Source organism: Lepisosteus platostomus, chromosome 17, assembly GCF_059453375.1.
Source record: "Lepisosteus platostomus isolate fLepPlt1 chromosome 17, fLepPlt1.hap1, whole genome shotgun sequence".
Taxonomy (NCBI): domain Eukaryota; kingdom Metazoa; phylum Chordata; class Actinopteri; order Semionotiformes; family Lepisosteidae; genus Lepisosteus; species Lepisosteus platostomus.
In genome coordinates, this window is record NC_142627.1 from 19323178 (window position 1) to 19346424 (window position 23247).

The following is a 23247-nucleotide window of genomic DNA, read 5'->3' on the forward strand; positions in this document are numbered from 1 at the left end:
ACAATCCCATTTCTCAAGGCAGCTAAAAGGTACACATGTGCAACAAAGCTATGGCTGGACTGAAATATTGCTGTTAAACATGTTTTTGAGCTCCAGATGTATGGGTGTCTGTGTATGTGTGTCTAGATGCTGACATAATTCTAGTGTATGCAAAACTAAGAAAAAAAATAAAAAGCCAGAGAAACACTAGGTTTTGGGAATCATGCTGTTTTCAATTCATTTCTACAGAAAAATGATAAAGGAAAGAAGAGACATAACAATGGCAGCTAAATATTGAAACTGTTTCTGTGAGGAAGTTCTTCATATCGTAGTGTTGCAGTAGTGACAGAAGTCAGCACAGCGATACAACATTGTGACGTTGCTCCTGCTGCACAGAATGTTATTCCAGGAAGGTAATTTTACCTGCAACAGCAATATCCCATGTCATGTAATGCAATATGTATATACCACACCGCCAGACACCCAGAGAAAGCTGAAGAAATCATTTACTATACAAAACGAAGGAATGGAGTCTCGGGCTCTTGTAAAAATGGAATGTTAATTTAGCATTATTATGTACTTTGTGCAAACAGCAAGGTGCAAATGGCTCACAATATACAAAGACTTTTTTCCCTTTTCCCTTAAAACCATTCCTTCAGCTCCGACAGACTTGAGTTGGTCAGAGAAAGTTAAAGAGGTAGACCGAGAAGGAGTGAGAGGGGAGAAAAAGAAGTGGAAAAAGTAACCAGGCACGTGAAAGTGCTCTGGGTCCAGTAGAGCCTGTTTCAATAAAGATTAGCGATTGTGGTGCTGACGTCTCCCTTTCAGCTGTGTGGTTTAATTAAGTGGCTGAGCCAGGCTTCCTTGTGCAGCTGAACATGAACTAGGGAGCTTGTGGGAGAAGGAGAGGCCTGATGAAAGACGGAGGGTGGCGAGGCTGCTATTACTGCAGCCATCCATCGACACAAAGCCTGTTTAATCAGGGAGTTGTCTTTCACGGCGGGGTCATTACTGTCCCTGGGTGTCTCCCAGCACAGCCTGAGAACAGCACCCAGTGAAACACTACACTCCAACAGCACACTCACAGCAACAAAAACACCGGGAAAAGTACTCTGCCCACTTCTCCCCTCGCACTTACATCATTCAGACATGTCTGAGACGGTGATGGGCAACTCTTTCACCACAAACCTGCAGTGGCCTCCAACCCTCACATGCAGCACGGAGAAAATGTTTGTGAACCCCCACCATAATTATGGGAATTACAACTTCTTACCAGGAGTCCATTATTTAATTGAAAACAGTCTAGTCTTAAATAGCCAAAAGGGTTTATATTTATCAATGCAATGTCCTCTGAGACACAATGGTGTATGAAGCAGAAATAAATGAATATTCATCCATTACTCCATCCATTGTCAGACAGACGGATCTACCAATGGAAAATATTCAAGGCCATGGTGATCCTACCCAGGGGCAGCCTTCCTGGCAAGATCTCCTCCATCATCCAGGAAGTCACACAGAACCCCAGAATAACATCTAAGGATTTGCTGGCCTCCCTTACTGTGGTAAATGTTAGTGTTCATGCCTCAGGCATCAGGAGCAGACTGAACGGGAATAGATTTCATGGGAGGATAGCCAGAAAAAAAAACATTGCTCTCTAGAAAGAACATTGCTGCCCATCTCACGTTTGCCAAAAAGCACCTGGACAATCCACAAGACCACTGGAAGAATGTTGTCTGGATACAAGAGACATACAGTAGGTTGGAACATTTTGACCCCAATGAAAAAACTTGTATGCGGTGAACACCAAACACTGCCCTCTAACTGAAGAACCTCATCCCACCTGACAGACATGGATCAGGGCTGCATTGCTGCCTCAGCACCCCCAACTGCTTGCCACCGTGGACAGAGCCATGAATCCGGCATTAGCAGATTCAGGAGGAGCATATCAAGCCATCCATTCGCTCACTGAACGTGAGCTAAAAGTAGGTCATGCAGAAGGACAATGATCCTAAACACATAAGCAAAGCCACTGTGTAACATAATTGCTGAAAAAGAAGAAATGTTACATTTTGGATTGGTCAAATCAAAGTCTAGAGCTAAACCCCTTTGAAATATTATGGCCATACCTAAAGTAGGTGTTCATGCAAGAAAACCCTCAAATGTCACTGATTCTGTAAACCAAAATCCCCCCCCAAAAATCCCTAAAAGATGACCATTTCAGTAAAAGGTTAAAGTTATTGCTGCTCAAGAAAGTGTCATCAGTTACAGATCACAGACTTATTCACAGGAAATTTATATTTGAATGAGTTTGTTAATAATTCAAATCCATCTTATCTTTAGTTTTTGTATTACAGGTTTATTGAGATTATCTTCATCTTTTATTAAGACTTTCATTAAGATCTAATTATGTTTAAGATCCAGAATATATATAACATAAGAATATGGACCAACCAAGGGGGTCTCCTAACTTTGTTTGGTATTGTATTTGCCTTACCGATATTCTGCCTTGAGCAGGACAAGCAATACTCAAGTACTAAATGTGCAATGCAAAAAAAATCAAGACATAAAATCTGAATACTTTTTTTTGCTATAACAAAATAATTGAAGATGTTTTGTTGACTGTTGAAAGACGAGTCTTTCAAAAGACTAGTCTGCTTTCAGTTTTACCTCTTTGCTTACTATTAGTAAATATGCACTACTTTTCATTCTTGTACTTTTCTGTTTTAAGCATAAAAGAGTGCCTTTGACATTACACACTGTAGTGATTAGCCGTGTCAAAGCAAAATGCAGATGCCTTTTAAGCTCAACTCAAACGAATTTCTATTAAAATATCTGAACTTCAGAGAGTGGATGTACAGTACAGTATGAGGGGCAAGTCAGATACTGGACTGCTTAACAGCAACATGCACAACACTGAAGATCAATGTAACACACTTTCAACATTTTCAGTTGTGTCATTAGAGACATGCGACCAGGATTCCTTATTCCCCTTGGAAGCACATGAAAGACTGTAGCACACACATCACTGTGATTCAGTGAGGCAGTGCTGGCAAGGGCTTCCTTCGTTTGCAGTACAGCTGGTTGGAACAGTGCTGATTCAACTAACAGTTGGTGATACTGAATTAGGAAAGCACAAAATAGAAATACAGAGGGAGATTACAAGCTGCATAAAAGAAGTTTCACACAATAAGAAAATGAAGAATCCACTCACATAGTAATACATACACAAACACAATAGAATTATATATTATGCACTGTTATCTTCAGCAACCAACACAAATAATCAATTTAAGCAGAGCAAAACTGTCTCCTTAACACAAACAAATGTTAGGTACAAGAACCTGATAACCTTTCACACCCATGCATAAATGCTATAAGTACTACACAGTTACTGCCTACTCAATCAGAAGCACACACAGCCAATGAGAATGAAAGGCATGTTACACTCAGAGACTGTGTAGGAGAGGGGAGGAGGTGGGGATCACCTGTCCATGTGGTCTGATTGGTCATCACAAAGGCTCGGCACTGGGCGTGGCTTTCACACACGCCAATGGCCTCGCGGACACTGAAGACTGATAGCAGGCAGCCTTCATGTTGATAGGATGGCCAACAGCGGTAGTTGTCCCCAGCAATGGTAGCATCAATCACACGCTTGTACTCTGTGGAAGTGGAAAACAAGCAATTTTTTTTTTAATGGCGGTGATTTTGTAATGTTTCTCTATTCTTAAATAAGACTGACAACAGAGGACAGGAAATAATAAACTGCATGGATACCATCGTTTTGATAGATAATTCAGTTCCTTAAAAAATCCCTTAGAGAAATGTTCTAAAAAATAGCACAATTTCTGTTTTTGATTACATTTACGCTGCACAAAACTAGCATTCTCATAAAGAAAATGCAGTTTGCCTCGCAGTCTGTGATGTATATTCTCATTGATTCATGCATAAAACATTTTTAGCCTGCCTGCGCGCGAGTTCTATTAACATAACTTCAGAGGAGCCGCACAGTTGTGTTTTCACAGATGCCCTCTGGGTTTTTAAAGGATTCAGTAGACAGAAGACATCCTTGAGCTGAAATCTTAAAAAAGCAGGAGTGATTGTATTTTACAGGATACTGATTAACTACCAGGGCCGACAAATAGAGGTCCAGTTAGGCACCCAACAGATTAAAAAGAGGATATTGCAGTCTGGTTGCTAATTTATTGTTCTTTTGTTGTGTGTATTGGGTTATGTGTTTCAGCAAAACAAGTCTTGCAAATAGGCCCGTCTCTCATCCATTGTTTGTCTGTATGGCTTTTACATGTAGTGTACCAATGCTTTTGCAAAGGGGAGGCTGTGCTGACTAGCCCCTTTCTGCTATGCTGTTTAGCACAGGCTGTAAACTGTATCTAGGCAACTGCAGGCCAAGGCAGCTAGCTTAAACTAGAGCCACACATGCATAGGAGATAAAAGTGTGGAATCTATGAAAAGTAATTATTCACTTTCCAGTAGCCTTTTCCTGAAGAAAAAACAATCACACTAATGTGCCCTGGACTTTTATTTCAGAACACCATCCTTCACATCTTAAGTCAATAATTGTATTTAAAAACCTTGGCTCAGGAATGCTACAAAGCCCGAATCAGTAAATATTTTTGAAAATACATGTGACTATTTAGTACACTTAACTACATCCGAGACAGAAAAGGATATAGAAAAGAGCTCCACATCATTTCACAGTAAAACTCAGAAACACTACACTTCACAGCAGTATCAAGCAAGTCTGCTTTAATAAATGGTGTTAAACTGAAGTATTTCCTCCCGTGCCATGTCAGCTTGCTGTGCTCTGTGCAGGGATGGGTGTAAGTGAATGGGTATGTTCGCGTGTATGACAATTGTCATGTGTTCCTACTTGGGTTGATATAACAATGAGAAACATGCATTATGTGAACCACAGCCCCTGTCCACATAATTTTCTTGTTAATTTAAAATATTTTTTTAATACAAATGCTCATGATTATGGTGATTAATGCTGCAGTGGAGATTTAGTCTTCACCATAGTGAAGTCTCCCCCATCTCTGCTTTCTGCGTGTGTTTGATTGGGATACAAGAGTTTCTGTCTGCCGGGGGGTTTATCTCTCCTATCCCCTGCTAGTTCTTCCTCAGCACAATGGCTCAAGCTGAGATTAACTGTCCTCAGTGCACACCACAAGTGTCCCAGTACTCTAACACAAAGACAGCTCTGTAGGCTGGATTGTGCTGTAGGAGGACTAACATCTCGTAATTTCGGAGTGCTGACAGACTTCACTCAACAGGGCGCCGCATAAAATGGGAGAAAATGAAGGCAGTTAAACAGCACACCTGTGGGAGTGTTTGTGTGCCAGCACCCGCTGACAGCACCCAGACATCTAAAGCTCAGAAAGATCTCAGCAGTACTGAAAAAGGGCCTAAAAGCAGAGAACAAAGAGCCCTCTCCAGCATTTTGGGAAAACAATTTGTCAAAATGTCTGACGAGCCGGACTATTTTCATTGTCTATGAAACAAGAGTGATCCAGCAGAACTGGGTGTCAGGCACTGGGGAATATTCATTCTTTTGAGTGATGCTTTGTTCAATCCCAAAGTAGCAACTTATAGAACATGGCACATGCTTGATCAAAATAATTGTACCGTCTGCCTTTTTTTAAAAAAAGTATTCTTTTTGAATGTGAAAAGACTGAGGCAGTTAAGAAAACTGAATGTCACGCATCGCTTTTTAAGACTGAGTCACTCTCTTGCCTGACTGCACTGTAACTTTCTCTCACCACTCACCACTGCACTGCCCTGAGCCATACATCACAATGCATTGCAGTAGACATTAATCAGGCAGCTCTGTGCTGACTGAAAAGGTGGTTAAACTTGCCATTAAATCTTGTTTTAAGATGGTTGAGCTGGTTCACGAGACTGTCATGATGACTCAATAAAAAGTCCACTTTAAAATCCCTTTCACTATAAACTCCTAGTCAATTTACTGTGAATCAGTGCCCGTTAGTTCCAGCAAACATCTTTGGATGCCAGGCTGTATTTGTACACCAACCAGCTGATTTTGTGGGTCAGTTTACAAACCTATTTAAGACTGTGGACTAACAAGTTAAACATAAGTAAAAAACAGAGATATTGTTTGGCAGCAAGGAGCCAAATTTATTACTTCTCCTCACTGGACTGGGAGTTTACAGACCACGACCCTTCGCTATAAAGCCTGATACTAAAGCTAGCTACAGTAAAAGGAAATATTGTAGTCTCAACAGTTTTAGTCTTAACAATTATTTGAAGAACTTCATTGAAAAAAAAACATTTGAAAAGTGAACTGGCAAATTTTCCCACAGTTTTACTGTCTTATACTAAATTTACTTTGGTCTTTCATCTTTTCCTATATTTCCTACTATGTTTTACCATTCTACTCTGTACGTAAGTTTTCTTGTGATTTCAGTACATTTTTGTGAGGGAAGAATTTCAAATGAAAACTTCATGATCCTAAAACATACCTATGAAAGTCTTAACTCTAGTTTTAGTCCAATAGCTCTAGTAGGTAACAGTACACACTTAAGTAGATCAATACAATTACACTGGCTAAGATTTTAAATGGACTGAATAGTGTGCAATATTCAATGCTCTTGCAACACGCAGGACGAGACTGCACAGAGTTAACTTAAGCCAAGTCACTTAAAAAAATAAATTCATATCACCTCTCCCTAAAATCTCTCATCAATCATCAACTGTCTACATCTGCTTTTCACTGCCACCGAAGCAAGGAGAGCACTACAGAGAGAGAAAGACAGAGACAGCTCAGAGCTTTAGATTACTCTGTTTTTTAACATGTCACTGATTATGACCTATTTGAACTCAACCAAGTTATTACTGAAGTCTTAACCTATTTAATGTGTTTTCTTATTCAACTTATGTGAATTATATCTTACCCTTTCCTGTATCACCTGGTGCAAAACAGTCACAAATATTGGAAAAAATACATACTTGGAAACAACCAGCTACATTTTTTCCCAATATTTTTATTCTCTTATTATACATACATTATGTACATACATTAGGTCTTTTAGAGGAAAAGATACAGATGGGAGTCAAATGTATTACGTGATTGTGCTGTACAGCGACATAAAGTCAATAGTATTTTGTGGTATAAAGGGAACTTTAACTCCTTCTGTTATCCTGGTTTTGGATTTAAACAAAGTGTTACCCACGTAAATTGACAATCATGTCTGTCTCTAGCATTTCTTGGTCAGGTGTTCTAGAAAATGAATGTTCTAGAAGATTTATGACAAAATCTCTTGTCACAGTCATCTGGTCTTTCTCTTTGTTCTGTTCTGTGTTCTTTATGAGCATTAATTGAACCTGCTTTTTATCGTGGAGAACACACCTTCAGAAGGCTTTGCTGCAGGAAGACAAAAGCTTCACCTTCGCACACTCTCAGACATGCATGGCAAGTCTCCAATTGTGAGCAATCTCTGGCATCGTGTACCATGGTAAATGCAGTTAACCTACATTTTCCTGTAGTTACATATGGTTTGGTCTGTGGTCAATAACACTGCGATTTCCATTATTTTATATCATTCCGTTTCATATTTCTGTACTTCACAGTATTGTGGGCAGGACTTTATTTTGCATGACTTTACTCTAAGCCTGTCTAAGGCTTGTGAGGCATAGGAAATTGAGTGGGCAGAACTCTCTGTTGTGAAACACAGACCTTGGGTACCACTCGGTGTAAATCCAGGCACCTCTTCCTGTCGGAGGTGGCACACCCAGTGTCAGCTTTCCACCTAAATTGAAGCCTCCTGACAAAGCAGTTAATTTGACACCTTGAAGACGTGATCTCTTAATTTCAGAGTAGAGGGCATGACAACATCTTGTATTATACACCAACGGCCAGTCAACAAATAGAAGATTACGGATAGGTTTTCGCTGATCCTACTTTAATTGCGTTTTTTTTCCAGAAACCATATTTTGAGAACCAAAAAGAAAGAAGTAAAGTCCTTGCACGCTATGAAACACCTGCCAGAGTAAGCCTGTTTCTTTTAAGAACAAAAGCAGGTTAAACACTTGTTTCTTAATAAACAGAGGCCTCAGGGTGCTTTATCGCTTGGATGGAAATCAAGAACGTAGCCTTTGCTTCACAGTTTTTAACTGGTACCACCCCATTGCTTAAGAATACGGGACAGGTTTGGAATCAGTGACACCAACGTTATAGTAGGAATTTCTTCCCTAGAGGAAGGTAAGGGCGGGATGACGACATGTTTAACAGAAGCTGAAGAGCTGTTGATATATGCTATCTTTCAGCAAAAGGTTACGTTAGCTGCTGTGCAATTCCATGTCAGCACTTATTCAAGTACTTTCTAGAGAATGAATAATACACTTGACTAAAGGCTGGAACACATCAAACCTCCAACTTTACGTTAACAGACTGCATAACCAGCACTTAATGGCAACCTTTTTTTTGTGCAAGAGGCAACTTCTATCTATCCCAGAAAAACCTGCAATTAAGCAACGGATTTGTAATTTCCAGGTGGTAGGAGGGGTGACATTTGGATTTAGTTCAGAACATACTCTCCTTATATTGTAACTTACTTGAAACATTAAGGAGAAACTTCATTAACATGTTTAATTAAAAATTAGTTTGATGTTAAAAATAATCAAGTCTTTTATTCTTCAGGTAAAATAGCAGAATTGCCCAGTGGGTTTATTTGTATTAAATGGAGATGCAACAGTGGCAGTACAATAGTTAGTGTTCTTACCTGCTCTGGGAGTGTGTGTCATGTTCTGCAGGTAAAGACCGTTCCTGTAGAGGTGCAGCACCTTCTCCAGGTGAGCCAGAGTCTCATTAATCCCCCAAATCAACTCTCCTAAACAAACAAAGGCACAACACACTATTATTTCAAGAGACCTCAGGCCCTAGCTGGCTGAAACAGAGAACCTTCCAGCTGAAGAAGGATAAGTGAAAGCAAGATTTGACACAAAGAAAATTCACTGAGGAGGTAAAGAACAAACATTTCCAGAATACTACTGTGATAGTTTTGCATATCTCCATTTTCTAGCTTGGCAGAAGAGGGTTTCATTACCAAGTTTTGTTAATTGTCAGTATATATGTCCCAGTCTATAAAAATTAATCTGTCATTAATTAAACCATGTATGCAACCACAGAAAATATCATATGAGCACTACGGTTATTTTGTTGCTCTTATGCATACTGCAAGGTTTTGGCAGATCAATGCCTTTGGCCAATGTGATTCAGAGAGTACATGCTTTGCCCCTTCACGAAGGCTCAGTTCAGTGGAGGATGCACATCACTAATACAGGATACTCCATAAAGGAAACTTAAGACAATAAGCAGCCTGTCTGTGACTTCCCTGAAGAAAACAAGATAGCATCTTAGCCAGCCTGCCCCACGGCGCGACAGCCCAGCGCCTTCATGGGCTGCTGTGCCCTAGAAGACCAGATTTCAAATACCGTCTGACATACCATCTACTTGATGAGTACACAGATACTGCACACTAGCCCAGAGGGAAAATGCAAAAACAGAATTGAAAAATGCTGGTCTGTTTTGCGGTGTGGAGCGTGTCCAAATCATGCAGATGAAACAGATAGCAGGGGCTGCAGTAACTTGAGCTTCTAGGAGCCACGACTCCTCCTTACGAAGCTTTAACATCACTGAAAGAGAAGGTGGCGAATCCCACCAGAGTATCTCATGTGCAGCACATCACTGACCCACATTTTGATTTTTGGGGTTTATTGGCAAAGAACTAGAAAACATCTAGTACTCCTCGTCAGGAAAGCTGTCAATCTGCTGATTGCAAAAGAAGCAAAAGATGAGACCATGGACATTGACTGAATTCCAATGTAAAATGAGCTATTGATATCTGAGATACTTTTGGATTTACAAATTAAAGCAGAGATAAACCAATACATCAATAGTTGTGAGGAAGACAAAAGTCCACAGAAGGTAGACAGTAAAACAGATAAACCAGCAGTTTCAAAAGGCCACAGAGACCTCAACGCTCCGGAGCTGTGGAGTCTCTCACCTGTAGAGTTGACTATCTTATCTAGTAGTGGTCTCAGAGCAGCTGGAGCACTGTGAGGCAGAAGGTATGTGAAGAAGAACCTGGAACACACAGAGCAGTGAGTTTCAGCTAATTGCTGTTGTCTACAGGAGTGGAGATTACATCTGTTGCTCTGAGAGGAAGATTGTGAGCAAACAGGTGGAAGAAGTTCTTTCATGATCAAAAACAGGATTTTTTAAGCCTTTAGTTGTGTTTAGGAGATTTCAGATTAAAGTTAAAAAGGAAAGATCAAACTGAATGAAACACTTAAGCTCACAATGTAAAATACAAAATTATTTTCCAACCACTGATTTCCCATCAGACTAAACATTGTGGATCTTGGATACTTATTACACTCATATGAAGAATTTAAAGATATTTTACCTGTGCTAACTTGACTTTTTCAAATGCCCAGTAATCATGAATAACTGTACTAAAAGGTTTCCAGTGCTCATTTGTTGCCTTTTGAACACTGCTCAGTATTTATATGAAAAAAAGTCTTTTTTTTCAATTAAACTTCACAGTGAGGATACAGACCAACATCTACATGTTTTCAGTCTAGCTGGGCTTGTAATGACTTGAATCAGTTCGTTACTGGTGTAATTGCACCAGTTTACCACCTTCTCCCAGCTCTTTAGGTACTGGTACTTTAAAGAGACCTGGACAACCTGTAGGTACACTGGCCCTCCTGGACCAGGAGCGAGGGCCCCTGATTCAAAGATTCCTATGAAAATGAGTGTTTCCTGGCAGGGCTGGCTCACCGGTAAGCATTGTAGAGGTTCCTTTTCTCATTGATGGCGAGGCAGCGGCCCTGACTGGAGCAGGGCAGAGTGAAGTTGCGGGCAGGGAACTCCATGAAGCAGTCGGCACTGGAGGAGCAGGGCGCCTCTTCCGCACTGGCATCATCCAGGTCCGTTACCTTCAGCTCCCCATCCACCAGGACAAACTGCCGGGGCCGGAAATCCAGGAGCGTGACGGAACCCAGGGGGGAGTTGGCCAGGTAGTGCAGCAGACGCACCAGACTGAGACAGATCTGAAAGAGAAAGGCTGCCAGCTGTACTTCCAGCACAGACAGGAGGAGGAACGGGACTGGTGCCTCTTGAAGCTATGAGAGCACTCAGAGGACTGCAGCTCACAAAGAGCAGTCAACACGCGAACTGTTGACAACCATGAAGAGGGTCAAAGAAAAAGAGTACAGCGGTTATTGATGAGACTTTTTTGGAGCACTCTGAAAATCAACAATGCCAGTAAAAGATGAAGTATCTACATTATATTTGGACTACATTGGACCCATAACTAACTGATTGTGGGCGCGAGTCTCTGCTGCACACACTGCTGTTGTACCCTGAATGAGGTACTTTGCCCCAGTTGCTCCAGTCCACTCAGCTGTATAAGTGGGGACCAGCCATTACTGAGGGTAATCCCAGCAGTCACATCCAAAGGGTAATCGCCTTGCTCTCATGTGTACTTAACACAACATAAACCAGGCTGAGCTCTGGCCCAATAAACTACTAATGCTGTGGTACGGACTTTACCTTTGTCTATCTGCTCTACAGAAACCATGTAGTACTGACCAACAAAAAAATAAAGGCATGTATCTCAGACAGGACACTTTCAAAATCTGTCTCATGTATTCTCTGATAGAAATAAATTCCTTGGAAAAATGAAAAAACACAGTTGAGAAATAGTTTCTGAGTGCTAAATGCTGTTTAAAATGTCCCTAATTCTTCACCTCTCTTCACTGAGCACCTTGGTCTTGTGGAGTCTGGCCTAAGAGTTGGACTGTGCTGCTTATCTCTTCTTGGCTCTGTTTCTTTGGCTCCACTGCCTCCATCAGCCCATGACCACCCGACCTCCCCCTATACAGAACAATGGTCTGTTCGCTTTTGTTCCCATCAAACAATCCAGTTTTGTTTTTTTTCTAATTAAGCTTGGCGGCTCCTTGTTGGCCTGTGAATACATTGACTCGGGAGCATCCCGCCTGATAGTTCAAAACAGACAGTTATTCTGTGCTTCGCTGTGTGGATTAAGCCTGTTCTATTGTGTCTGTGAGGCAAAGGGCTCAAGACTTGGCACACCAAGAATGACAAATATCTGTGGTTGGGAGAAAAGCGGGAGGTGGAGGGGAATTACTTTGTTAAAGGAACAGTACATGATTCACCCTATTGAAATCACATTAGGCATCTTTTAATATACTGGGCTTTAAGAGAGACTCAGAGAGGTCAAGGAATAAATTGAGGGGAAGCTGCATTCTCAATCTCTGCTCAGCCTTGTCCAGGCTAGGGCAGCCTGGAAAGATATTTCAACACCGGCTTCAAGCAACAAAAAGGGGATTTAATATATGCAACCCTAGGAACCCTGAGTGGCTCAATGATTATGAGCACTAACTTTGAGAGCAGGTTAAACTCCACAGTTCAGTCATGTCTGGGTATTGTCACAAGCTGCCTGTGACCAGAATTCCCCAAACTTTTGCTGCCAGGATCTGGGTAGGGTTTCAGTTAATCGGGTCCTCTAGGTTTCCAGCAATCCAGTAACCCCTGCCTGCAGCTTGTGGTGATGTCAGTGAGGGACACACTGCAGCTCCAATTTATCGCTAAACCTCCTTTACGTTGCTGCAGAGCTTTGTAATTTGTGAAAACATGAATGATTCAAGGGGTGAAAGGGTGAGAGCAGCCTGTCTACACGTCCCCATTCTCCCTTTGTGCGTATGGGGGTCATTCCTGTGAGTTAAGACACAGAAGACAGAACCAAAGATTCAGAATGAGTGGGATATACAATAAATGATCGCCAATGTAAAACCCAAAACTTTAAAAGGCAACTATGCAATGCCTGTGCTACAGATCAATTCTCGACTTTCTTTCTGTGATGGGAAAATCCAATCATATATAATAATGTATGGGAGCATGTGTCAAACACCAAGTCACTCTGAGAATCATAATCTATCCACCTCTGGTTCCAAACAGACACCGTCAGAACAGAACAGCTTAACCAAGAGCTTTGTTTAAAAATAAAGCATGAAAAGAAATCGCGTTGCCTTCCATTTGCCTGTCTGACCCCCAGTGTATATCACTCCACACAAATGTCACAATTTATTTTTATTAGTTACTGGTTTTTAGTGTGATTACTTTCTCTCCTGCTTCTTTGATAAATTTGATTTCTTGTTTGGATAGCACAAGAAGCAAAAATACCCAAATATAGCATTGACATAACAGCAAAATCTTTTAAAATATAACTAACCACATTTTAAGACCTGAACACCATATACAGCAGCTGTATGTGAAAATGCATTTTCTCCATATGATATTTAAATATTGGTTAATATAACACATTTCCCCTAAGTGGTAAAAAAAATACATAATGTTGCAATGTACAGCATTTTAGGGTTTTATGTTCTCTTACTTAATGGGACTATAATGCTTTAAAAAAACAAAGCACATATGAAAGTGAGTTCCTGTTCTAATCTAAAGAACAATGAACATCTATCTTGTTTCAATGTTTATTTTAGCTTTTTATTCAGGCTTTTTAAAGCAGATTGTAAAATCATTAACCCTAGACATCAGCAAGAGCATATGCAACCTTGGTAGGGAATAAGCCTACCAACATATATTCATGCATAATATTTCTACTATGAAAAACACAAAATAGGTTGTCTGCTGGATTTCGGCACAATGAAGTGAGATACGAAAGCATATTCCCAGCGGTACTGTGATATGAAAGTGTACATCAACGCACATAGGAAATGGATGCAGACCTAAATAGGCTATTTGAAATTCACTGAATTTACAGAGCTGTTCCCTGGGGTCTATTAATGCCTCATATGAATTGCAAATGTCGGTGAAACATTTGTACACGCCACGGTTGGATGGTGAGCAGTCTCTGGATTAGGTTCAGTCTTCAATGCACTGCCACAGTCAGGCACAAGGAGGGACATTTAGAAAATAAAACAAATTCTGTTTCACACTCCATGAAGAGAAGCCATTCAGGCTCAAAGTCAAACCCTCCTTTCAACTTTCCACTGAAACACTGTCCAAGACTAGCAGCCAGTGCATTCCATTAAGCTCTGTCCACCCAGTCAAAATACTCATCTCATGTGCTCTTGGTGTATCTGGGTCAAAGCAATTTTATCCATTTTGCTTACAGCTTATATAATAGAGCGATCTCACATTAAGAGAGCCAATATCTAATATGACAGATGTGTTTTGGCTATAGCACACTCAACCTTCAATTACATAGTTATTTTAGTTCTCTTTTTGACTGCCATTTTGTAGGCAGAAGACTATTTCCTGCACATCTCTATTTCTTTCAGTTGGTCTTGCCCTGATCAAGCAGACAGAACAACATGTTACTCCAGATCTCTACACACGGTAATATTTTGTGGTCTCTCATTCCATGCAAAGCCACGATCAAGCACCAGCACCCTATTGCACTTTGAGTCCTGCTCTTGCAGACAGTCTGTGCCCTGCGGAGCACACAGGCAGCCAGTGAAAGTGTGTTCCTCCGCAGACCCTGCTGGAGATTTATGTGCTGTAATGATTTCATGCTCCCAATAGCGGGACACTCCCAGGCCACAGGAAGCAATAGGAAATAATTACAGGGGCTGCGCAGCGATAAAGATCGGCAGTGGAGCTCGTATCTATCACTGTCTGTCTGCGGGGAGGAAGCAGGCTCTCGCCACAGGGCAGTGCAGGAGTCTTCCTCCAGTCGTAAGGGCCCAGCCGGGCTTTCCTGCCGCCTGTCTGTCCACTGGCTCCTCTGCACTTGCCAAACGAGAACGAAGGGCCAGTTGGATGGAGTATGTCTTGTGTCCTTGTGTGTGCTACTGTATATCCTACCCTCCATACTTCCTTTATATTCCACCCTTGTTCTGGACTCAGTGCAACATGTCCTATCAGGTACAGCTCATATATGAAGTAATGCATTCTTAATTTCTCTAAATCCTATTACTATGCAATCATAAAGGGGCATCATGTGAATCTTAAAGAAGTCAAAAAAACCTCTAAGACCACGCATAGCTTTTCCTTCAGTTTTATTTCCCTCTGCCCCTCCTCCCATATTCAAGTTCTATTCTTGTTCAATGCAGTAATGCTTTTTTGGCATAAGTGTATTTTAAACACTTTTTTTAACATGTTCAAAATAGGATTTAATACTTTCCAAGCCGCACTACAGTCATCACAAACCAGTATACTTGGCTGGGACTGCTTTACTTACAATCATTAATCGGCATGAAGTAGGTGCATTCAAGGCAGGCAGCACAGTTAATATTTCAGATTCAAATGAGTACTGAGGGGTTTGTTTCATATCTAAAGCTTCCAGTCTGCTTTATACTGCCTACCTGCAGCTGGACACAGACAGTGGGAACAGTGCTAATGTACTACGTGTAATGACCCCAAAACAAGAAAATATACAGTGCATACAGTACATTGTGCTTAGGGTGAACTGTGAGAGGAGCACAAATTCCTCTCATGTTTAAAATAGTTCTAAATAATAAGAAAATGTAGTTCATCCATGTGAGGGAAGTGTTTTTTCATGCCATTGCGCTCACCAAGTGTAAAATAATGCCTGGATATGTGCAAATTGTTGTTGCTCTTTTCTTCACTTCCAAAGGTTATAAAAAAATCACAGATATTAGAGCTTGCTTAATAGAATGAATGTTTTTAAATGCGAAAAAAGATTTAAATTTTAAAAGAAAACATCCACTGTTTTCGTTCAAGTGGCGTGTCAGGGGACTGTCTTTGTTGGAGACTCTGAATTGTCACACACAGCCTCCTCCATCACAGTCACACACAGAACACTGTTTACAAAGATAGGTTTTAAATACCAATAGAATGGACTTTTCTAAAGGCTGGTAACTGAATTCAAGTCCCCTCCCCCAAATTATAGAATCTATAGATGAGTATTCTAACTACCATTAGTCTGTCTGTAGTCTTGACACCTAAAACTTCAGTCCTGTGGGAAGTTTCAGTCCACCCTTCTCAATGTGTTATCCCTATAATTGAATAGCATGTGTTTGTTTCATGTTCAAATATGTTGTTTGAGTTTTCTTTTGAAGAGAAAAAGTGTGCACAAAATGTCAGGCAGGGCAGCACTCAGGCATGGTTAGGAACAGAGGCACTTACAGACAGAATTACACGATGACAAATGCAAGCAGGCGGGTAAGCACACAGACAAGCAGACACATGCACACAAATCAAACCAAAATCAGTTTCAGGACTAACAGACTGTTGACATGGTCATTCAACAACAGATTAACTGGCTGGCGGACTGAGGGACAGAACAGCAACGTATACAGACAAGCAGGCAGATGCTGTCCCAAGCTCTGTGTATTACTTACTCTGAATCTCTCCTCCCAGGAAGTCTGCAGCAGTTGGATCATCTCCAGTGGGCTGCCCAACTCTGTGATGGCTGTCAGAGTGTCACTTATGTCATTGCTGTCGTGGTAACAGTAGCCGTACAGCTGCAGAGACAAGGAAGTGGCCAGCGGTCAGAGATCCGGTTCATAACTCAACCCACCAACCCACAAGCTTGCACTGATACACCCATTCAACGTCTGCACCCCTATCAGCTATGAAAACACCAAACCAATAAGAATATAAACTGGGTTTGGTCATAGCAACAAGGATCAAAGGAGGTGCAGGCTGAGAGTCAAGTGCTGAAAAAAACATATCATTGGCCACAATCCCCAGCTGTTTTATTTCTTACGTCTCACATATTTAGATATTTGTATTCTGGGGAATCCAGCTGCCCAGTTGTGGATTTCCTTGCCCATTATCGTACTCTTTTAAATCGTAACATATTTTCAGCTATCATTTTAGTCACTGTTTTACTCACTTTGGTTTTAAAGTGTTATTTTTAAGGATAACAGACATTTGTATTGTATTGTATCATTTATATATATATATGTTGTATTATATATATGTGCCATTCTGATCAAAGTAAATAAAAATGCTTCTGGGGCTGTATAGCTGTTTTCCACAGAATGCAACTTCTATAGACGTTCCAGTGTCAGAATGCTTATTTACTTTCCCCATACATTTCCTGGCAATCATTCACAAGAAATATTTCCATAAGCTAATTTGCCAGAATAACTAGTAAGTATGGAAAATAATGAATTTAAACAAATTTACAACAAAGAAACTCTTGTAAAGCACTGCACAGTACATCCAAGGAGTATTAAAATAAAAAAGCAAGAGAAAGCATATGACAGAAAATCTTATTTATACTCCTGAAAATATAATTTTACTAATAATATTGGTAGGTTATTTAAATATAAACAGGAAAGGTTCATGTTTATAGATTATTATCATTCTTGTTAATGGAGCATTTATTAAAACAATATCAAAGCAAGGACTTCAAAAAAACTCTAAGAGTGACCAACAAGTATACACAACAGAATAAATATTACTCTTATTTTATGTGCATATGGAACCCATAAAGTAAGGTCTTTTTAATATAACAGAGAATAATGCCTACCCAGGCAATACCAAGAAATCTAAATATACATGTTTTTAGATAAATTACATACAACAGTGGTACTAAATAATTATATTTAAGAGAACACTCATCAGGCCACATTATTGTACTCACTCCTTCTCGAGCTCCTTTATGTCAGAATTTCTATTAAAACGTTCAAAGTATTGTCTGGGCCTAATCCACACACTATATATAATATATTATAATAAATATAATATAATATAATATAATCTTGTTATATTTGCAATCAACCCTCGGAGTCTCCAGGATAGGGTAAAAAAAATCATTTATAACCAAAATGTGTTTTTACAGAACACACATTTGTAATAAACCTGGAAGCTCTATAAAATTAACATTTCAATCTCTCAATTATTTATTCTCACTTTGCTGTAATTGACAAAGCTGTATTTTTCCATGGTTTTGTCTGAAATATTTGCATTCATAAATTAGCAACAATGTTACTGATTCCTGAAAATCAAAGCTTTATACAAATTACATCTTAATCCAACAGCAATAATCTGGAACAAATGTGTTTATAATACAATATACTACAGAGGCTGCTTATTGCATCAGATATTGAATGTATCAAACTCAACAGCCTGAACTGCAGCACACCAGGGACTGTGCAGAGACTTCAGCTTGGCTGAGGAGGAGGGTCTTACTAAAATAAAGTTGTTTCCAACCCTGTAAATTGTATCTTGTTGTTGTGTTTTTCTTGTTTGGACAACCAGGCAACTGGGTGGAGTGAGACACGGTTTTATTTTGGTGTGTTTTTCATTTTATTGCTACCTTAAAAAAATTGCTTATGCCTTGGAAATGTGTCAGGCAAACATGGGTGTGAGGCAGGGGAAAGCTCTGTGTGACAGTGCTGACATCACCTCTTCATCCAGACTGAATCAGAGCCTTTCCTCTGGCCAGGGAAATTACTGCAGAAGATGGGTCCAATTAGCTAATTAAGTCTAAATTAACTGATTACAGTGTAGATGGAATGACAACCTGAGGTTTAGTGGATGGCTGGCCTTAAAGTGGTAATCAACCAGGAGACAATGACACTGTTGAAGGCAGGAGCATAGCCAAATTCCTGACCAGGTGACCAGAGAGAAGCAGCCAAACAGCAGGATACGGAGGTTTTAGAAACAAAGGCTGGGCTGCCAAGCGTGTGGGCTGAGAGTGATTAAATCTGGGAAGGCATGCTGGCAGGGAGCTGCTGTGCTGTGCTGTGCTGTGCTGTGGTCACAGCAGGCCAGGCAGAAGAGTGCTTTCAGCTTCATCAACGGCTGCTGCTCCGCACGCATTTAAACAAATGCCGAGGCAGAAACGGAGTTTTTAAAACGAAATTCGCAAAAGCCCTGCCATCCTCACATCCCAATGTGCACATGTAAGACAGAAAACCCCCAAAAGGGTTTATCCACAAGCTTGTCCATCTGGTCTCTGCACCGACTTGACCATACTAACCAACTCTGAAACTGTGCGTTTCAGCATGCTGAGAAAAATTAACACATGGCAGCTTCTAGCACCTCTCCATATCAGTTTGCACTCCTTGCAGGCCTTAAGCATTCTTCTACAGTAAGTTTCATCATGTAATACATCTTTGGACGTTCAGGTTTGTGAGTATACTAGCAATGGACCTGCTGCTTTTAGTATTTCTAGTAAATTAAAGGTGAAGATTAATATAAAATGCTTTCTGAGCTTTGTATGCATTTATTTTCAAAGAACAGCCTGCTATTTGTCTAGATTGAAATCAGTCAGGCTGCTGATATTTGTGTTCTCTAATGGAGGTTGTACAGCTGTCCTGTGGAGGACACGGCTGTTCTGTAACCTTGTGCCATTGCTTGCTTTTTAAAGGGACAAATTCTGTACGTTTCCTTTTTCTGCATGAATACATTATACATTGTTTTGTAAAATGTTTGTTTTCAAATACCTTCTTTAGCCTGGTTTAGAACTCTTGACCTGTGGGTCTGCTTTTAAGGACTAGATGTTTAAGGATGCTTATGTCTAAAAATCAGGAATTGTAACCCATAGTGCCCTACATACAGTATGAGTGTATTGCCTTGCTTATAGCATCTACACAACTGAGGTTACCATCTTCATCAAATAATGAGCTACCTCTTTGAGGCCAATCACTTTCCATTTCAATAGGCTGTGCCTGCATCCAAGCTGAGCTATGGTACAGCCAAAGTTTATATTTACTTTTGTTTCTATTTATTTGGTGCATTTTTAAATCCAAAGAGGCACTCTGGCATCTCCTACTGTGAATCCCCAGAATTTAGGATTTACAAGATCAACACAAAGATCCAGCTTGTTATCAATTAGTAGATAGCTCTCAAGATTTGCTATGCTTATAGCCCCAATGCAGAAATAAACCTAAGACAAACCATGAACAATTAGTCCCAATAGGCAGGTTTTCCATAAGCAACATAAGCTATCCTGATTTACTACATACAGATAAAGGGATTAATTTGCCACTTAAAGTGTACAATCGCATCTTGAAAAATAAATAAGAGCTTCTCGGCAAGGAGAAAGCAACAAAAACAAAATAATTTGTTTTAAAAAAGAGAGGGTGAAACTGCAGGAGGTGAGCTAAGTGTGAAAAATTCAATCTTCTTAAAAGAACTCATCATAACAGGAAACCCTGGCAACATCCTTGTTCTTGACAAGAAACGGTGAGTCAGCACCAGGCTGTGCTGGTTATGAGGAACATTGTGGAGCTGAGAAGCTGCTCAACAAGGAAGGCAGTCAGGTATCTCAGAAACAGCTAGGAAGAGTAGAAAAAAATCTGCCTCTAGGTGCAACACATCCAAACGAAACACCCCATCAATATTCACCAAACATCTGTGCTCTGTGTTGTACATTAACAAACCCACACTGTACAAAACATTTATGTGTCTGACATTATTAATACATAAATAAACTCATGGCAAGGTAAAGCTGGCTGTTACCCCAAGGCACTTTTTAATGAGAAGGTTCTGGCAGGAAATCAAAATAGGAATAGAAGCGGACGTGTTTGTTCAGAGCAGAGAATCAAACGTCTGCCTGTGAACTTGTGTGCCCAGAGTTGCACAGTGTAAACTCCACCAGAAATTAATGGGGGGCACTTCAGATTAACAGCAAGATTTTCTTGAAGGACAGAATAAGGACTTGTCTATAAAATATACAAAATTATTTTACTTTTTTAATACTGCACGTTTGCCTTGAAAGGTTCTAGAATATTGAATAAGCCCTGTTTTGAACACTTTGTAAGTGTTCAAAATACTTTAAAAGAAATATAGTTGATAACATTAATTGGAGGAAATGTGCATTGCACAGTCCTGCAACAAGTATGCTTATCAGTTGAATTATTAGTTCTTTTTTGTTCAATGTTTAACCATTAATTATAAATGCATACTGTACTTTACAGTGTTTGCCCTACTTTTTACATTGACTGTTGTGAATATATTAAATAGCTTTCATGACAAATTGAATTCAAATCAATACAGCCTCCTGTGATTCATGTGTAAAGAACAAATACTGTCATTAACTTTTTAATGAAATACAATGAAGGTTTAATTAAATCCATAATGGGTTTTGTGTAATTACTTGACAAAAAATAGTAACTACATTTGTGCAAAAGGATACGGGTTTGTATATTTGGTAAAAGAATTAAGCCATAAGGGCTGACTGTTGATGACAGCTGTTGAACTATTTGTTGTTTTGAACTTGTTTGCACCTCTCTTCTGCCCAGATTTTGATCAAGTGTTTGAAGTTCTGGAAGAAACACTGGAAACAAAGTCTGTTTTCCAGTGCAGGACAACAGAGTTGAGGTAGCTGGCCACCTTTCAAAATAGATTTACAAAGCCAAGATAGCAGTGAAAGGAGTTTTTTTTCAGATGTGAGAATCATTAACACTTATGCACAGTGGGAATGGATTTTTTTCTGTACAGGAATGAAACAGAAAATGAGTCACAAAAATTGGGACAGGGATATACACCCATAAAAGAATTAAAGTGCCAAACACCCTAAAGATACAGTCAAATTCTAAGGATAAAAAAATATAAAATTCCAGGACAGGAGCAAAATGAAAAAAAATCAGCAATCTGTTCAAAAAAACAACACAGACTTTAACCTTGATTTGACTTTGGAAAGTTGCTGTTGTTGCTGCAAGATGGTATTGCACAATTAAACTTTGAATGTCTTTGCATAAAAACTGAAGTGATTAAGCACTCTTAGGAAAGGTGATCCGACATTCTGGTGTATTTATTTTTTTTCGTTTCCTTCCCGTAGAAGGCTGGGGTTAAAAGTGTTAACCCTGCCTTAATTGTGCCCAGTGGCTGCCTTATCTACCACCCCAGAGTGGCCTTCATTCTAACACATCAAGGACTGGCCAGTTTTTCATTAACACAACCTGGTTATTTATTATCACACTGGCTGATATAATTGGATTCGCATATTTGTACAAACCAAGAAAATAAAGACTCTGTGGGCTAATAAGAGGGACTGAAAAATATAAGTTTATGACTCTGACCGTAAATACCAGAGCATGATGCCATTACCCTGAGCTAAGTCTTCTGTTATGTATTTTATAAATAAAATTCTCTGTTCTCCTTTGGGCATTTGATGTTTTTATTTGTAGGCATGGATAATTTGAATTATTTGTCTTTAAAGTATCATTTATATTTACTGTTACACACAATCAGGCTATTTTTTAATCTTCAAAATGTGCTTAATCTCTCTTTCGCCTTTTCTCCGAGCTCCCAAGATCTGTATGTGGTTGTTTTTTGTATCTCTTACCACTTTTTTGTGCTATTCTGTCTGGAAAAACCAAAACGGCTCGAAATAAAACATACCATGGATAAAATAAGGTTGTGGGCATTTCTCCTCCATTACACGTTTTGCTAAAAATGTTATCCATTACAACTGCTTCAAAATATTTGCTGATTTTATGAACATACAATTCATCGTGAAAAAAACTGCTTATCTTCACTTTAAAACCTTTCCCCATTAGATCTGAACTGTACCGTTCACTTCAAAAGCACAGTGTTATTTGTTGTTGTCTTTTAATTTTGCTTTATTTCAAGTACAGCTGTAGGGCAGCCTATCTGATACGTTACAAGCGCACTGAGAAGAGTTGCTATTCGGAACTTCAAGCACAGTAAATTGGGGTCTTAGCCATGTCTTTGCCCACACAGATTTGTTCCCAGCAGACATTTATCTCATTCTCAGATCAGTACAAGCCTGTTTTCCTTGACGAGAATTGATCTTGTTCACACTGTGAGTCACAGGAAAGAAAAAAATGAAGACCGACTTCGAGCAGCGTGCTGGGTTGAGATACATGCCCCTGCACACCTCCACATTTTGGACTCGCAATAATAATCCGTGTGTTTATATACCAGGTGTGCCTGTTACAACGTTGGAAAAATTCTCCAGAAAGGAAACCATAACTGCCACGAAACATTACAAAACCGTGGCAGTATTTAAAACTTCCACACTGTTGTGGAAACCTGGAAAACAATTAAAGGTGTCTGGCTATTGTAAAAAAAATGAAGCTTTTTCAAGCTTGCGAACAAAACTTGGTTTTTGCATATGCTGTTAAACTATTGAAAACACATGAAAGTACGGTTCACTGGCTTCGAATCTTTCCTGTCAATCTTTAACTGTTCCAGTATAACAAGAGGATACTAAAAAGACTACAATTTGATGCTGTCTGTGCTATCACAAAGACTGTTCTGCGATTCGTTTGAATTCCAATATTCCACAGCAATAA

At 39.8% G+C, this 23247-nt stretch overlaps 1 protein-coding gene across 1 annotated transcript in view; it reads right to left on the bottom strand.

The window, feature by feature from the left end:
* The window catches only part of pkdcca (protein kinase domain containing, cytoplasmic a), a 30521-nt gene that overhangs the window by 2039 nt on the left and 5235 nt on the right, over nucleotides 1-23247 (bottom strand). Inside the window, exons 2-6 of the mRNA XM_088609682.1 lie at nucleotides 16369-16491; nucleotides 10799-11070; nucleotides 10020-10099; nucleotides 8736-8843; nucleotides 3465-3638 (exon numbers count right to left, since the gene is read on the bottom strand). Of these exons, the coding sequence (XP_088465808.1) occupies nucleotides 3465-3638; nucleotides 8736-8843; nucleotides 10020-10099; nucleotides 10799-11070; nucleotides 16369-16491 (757 nt within the window). The remainder of the gene's footprint in view (nucleotides 1-3464; nucleotides 3639-8735; nucleotides 8844-10019; nucleotides 10100-10798; nucleotides 11071-16368; nucleotides 16492-23247) is intronic.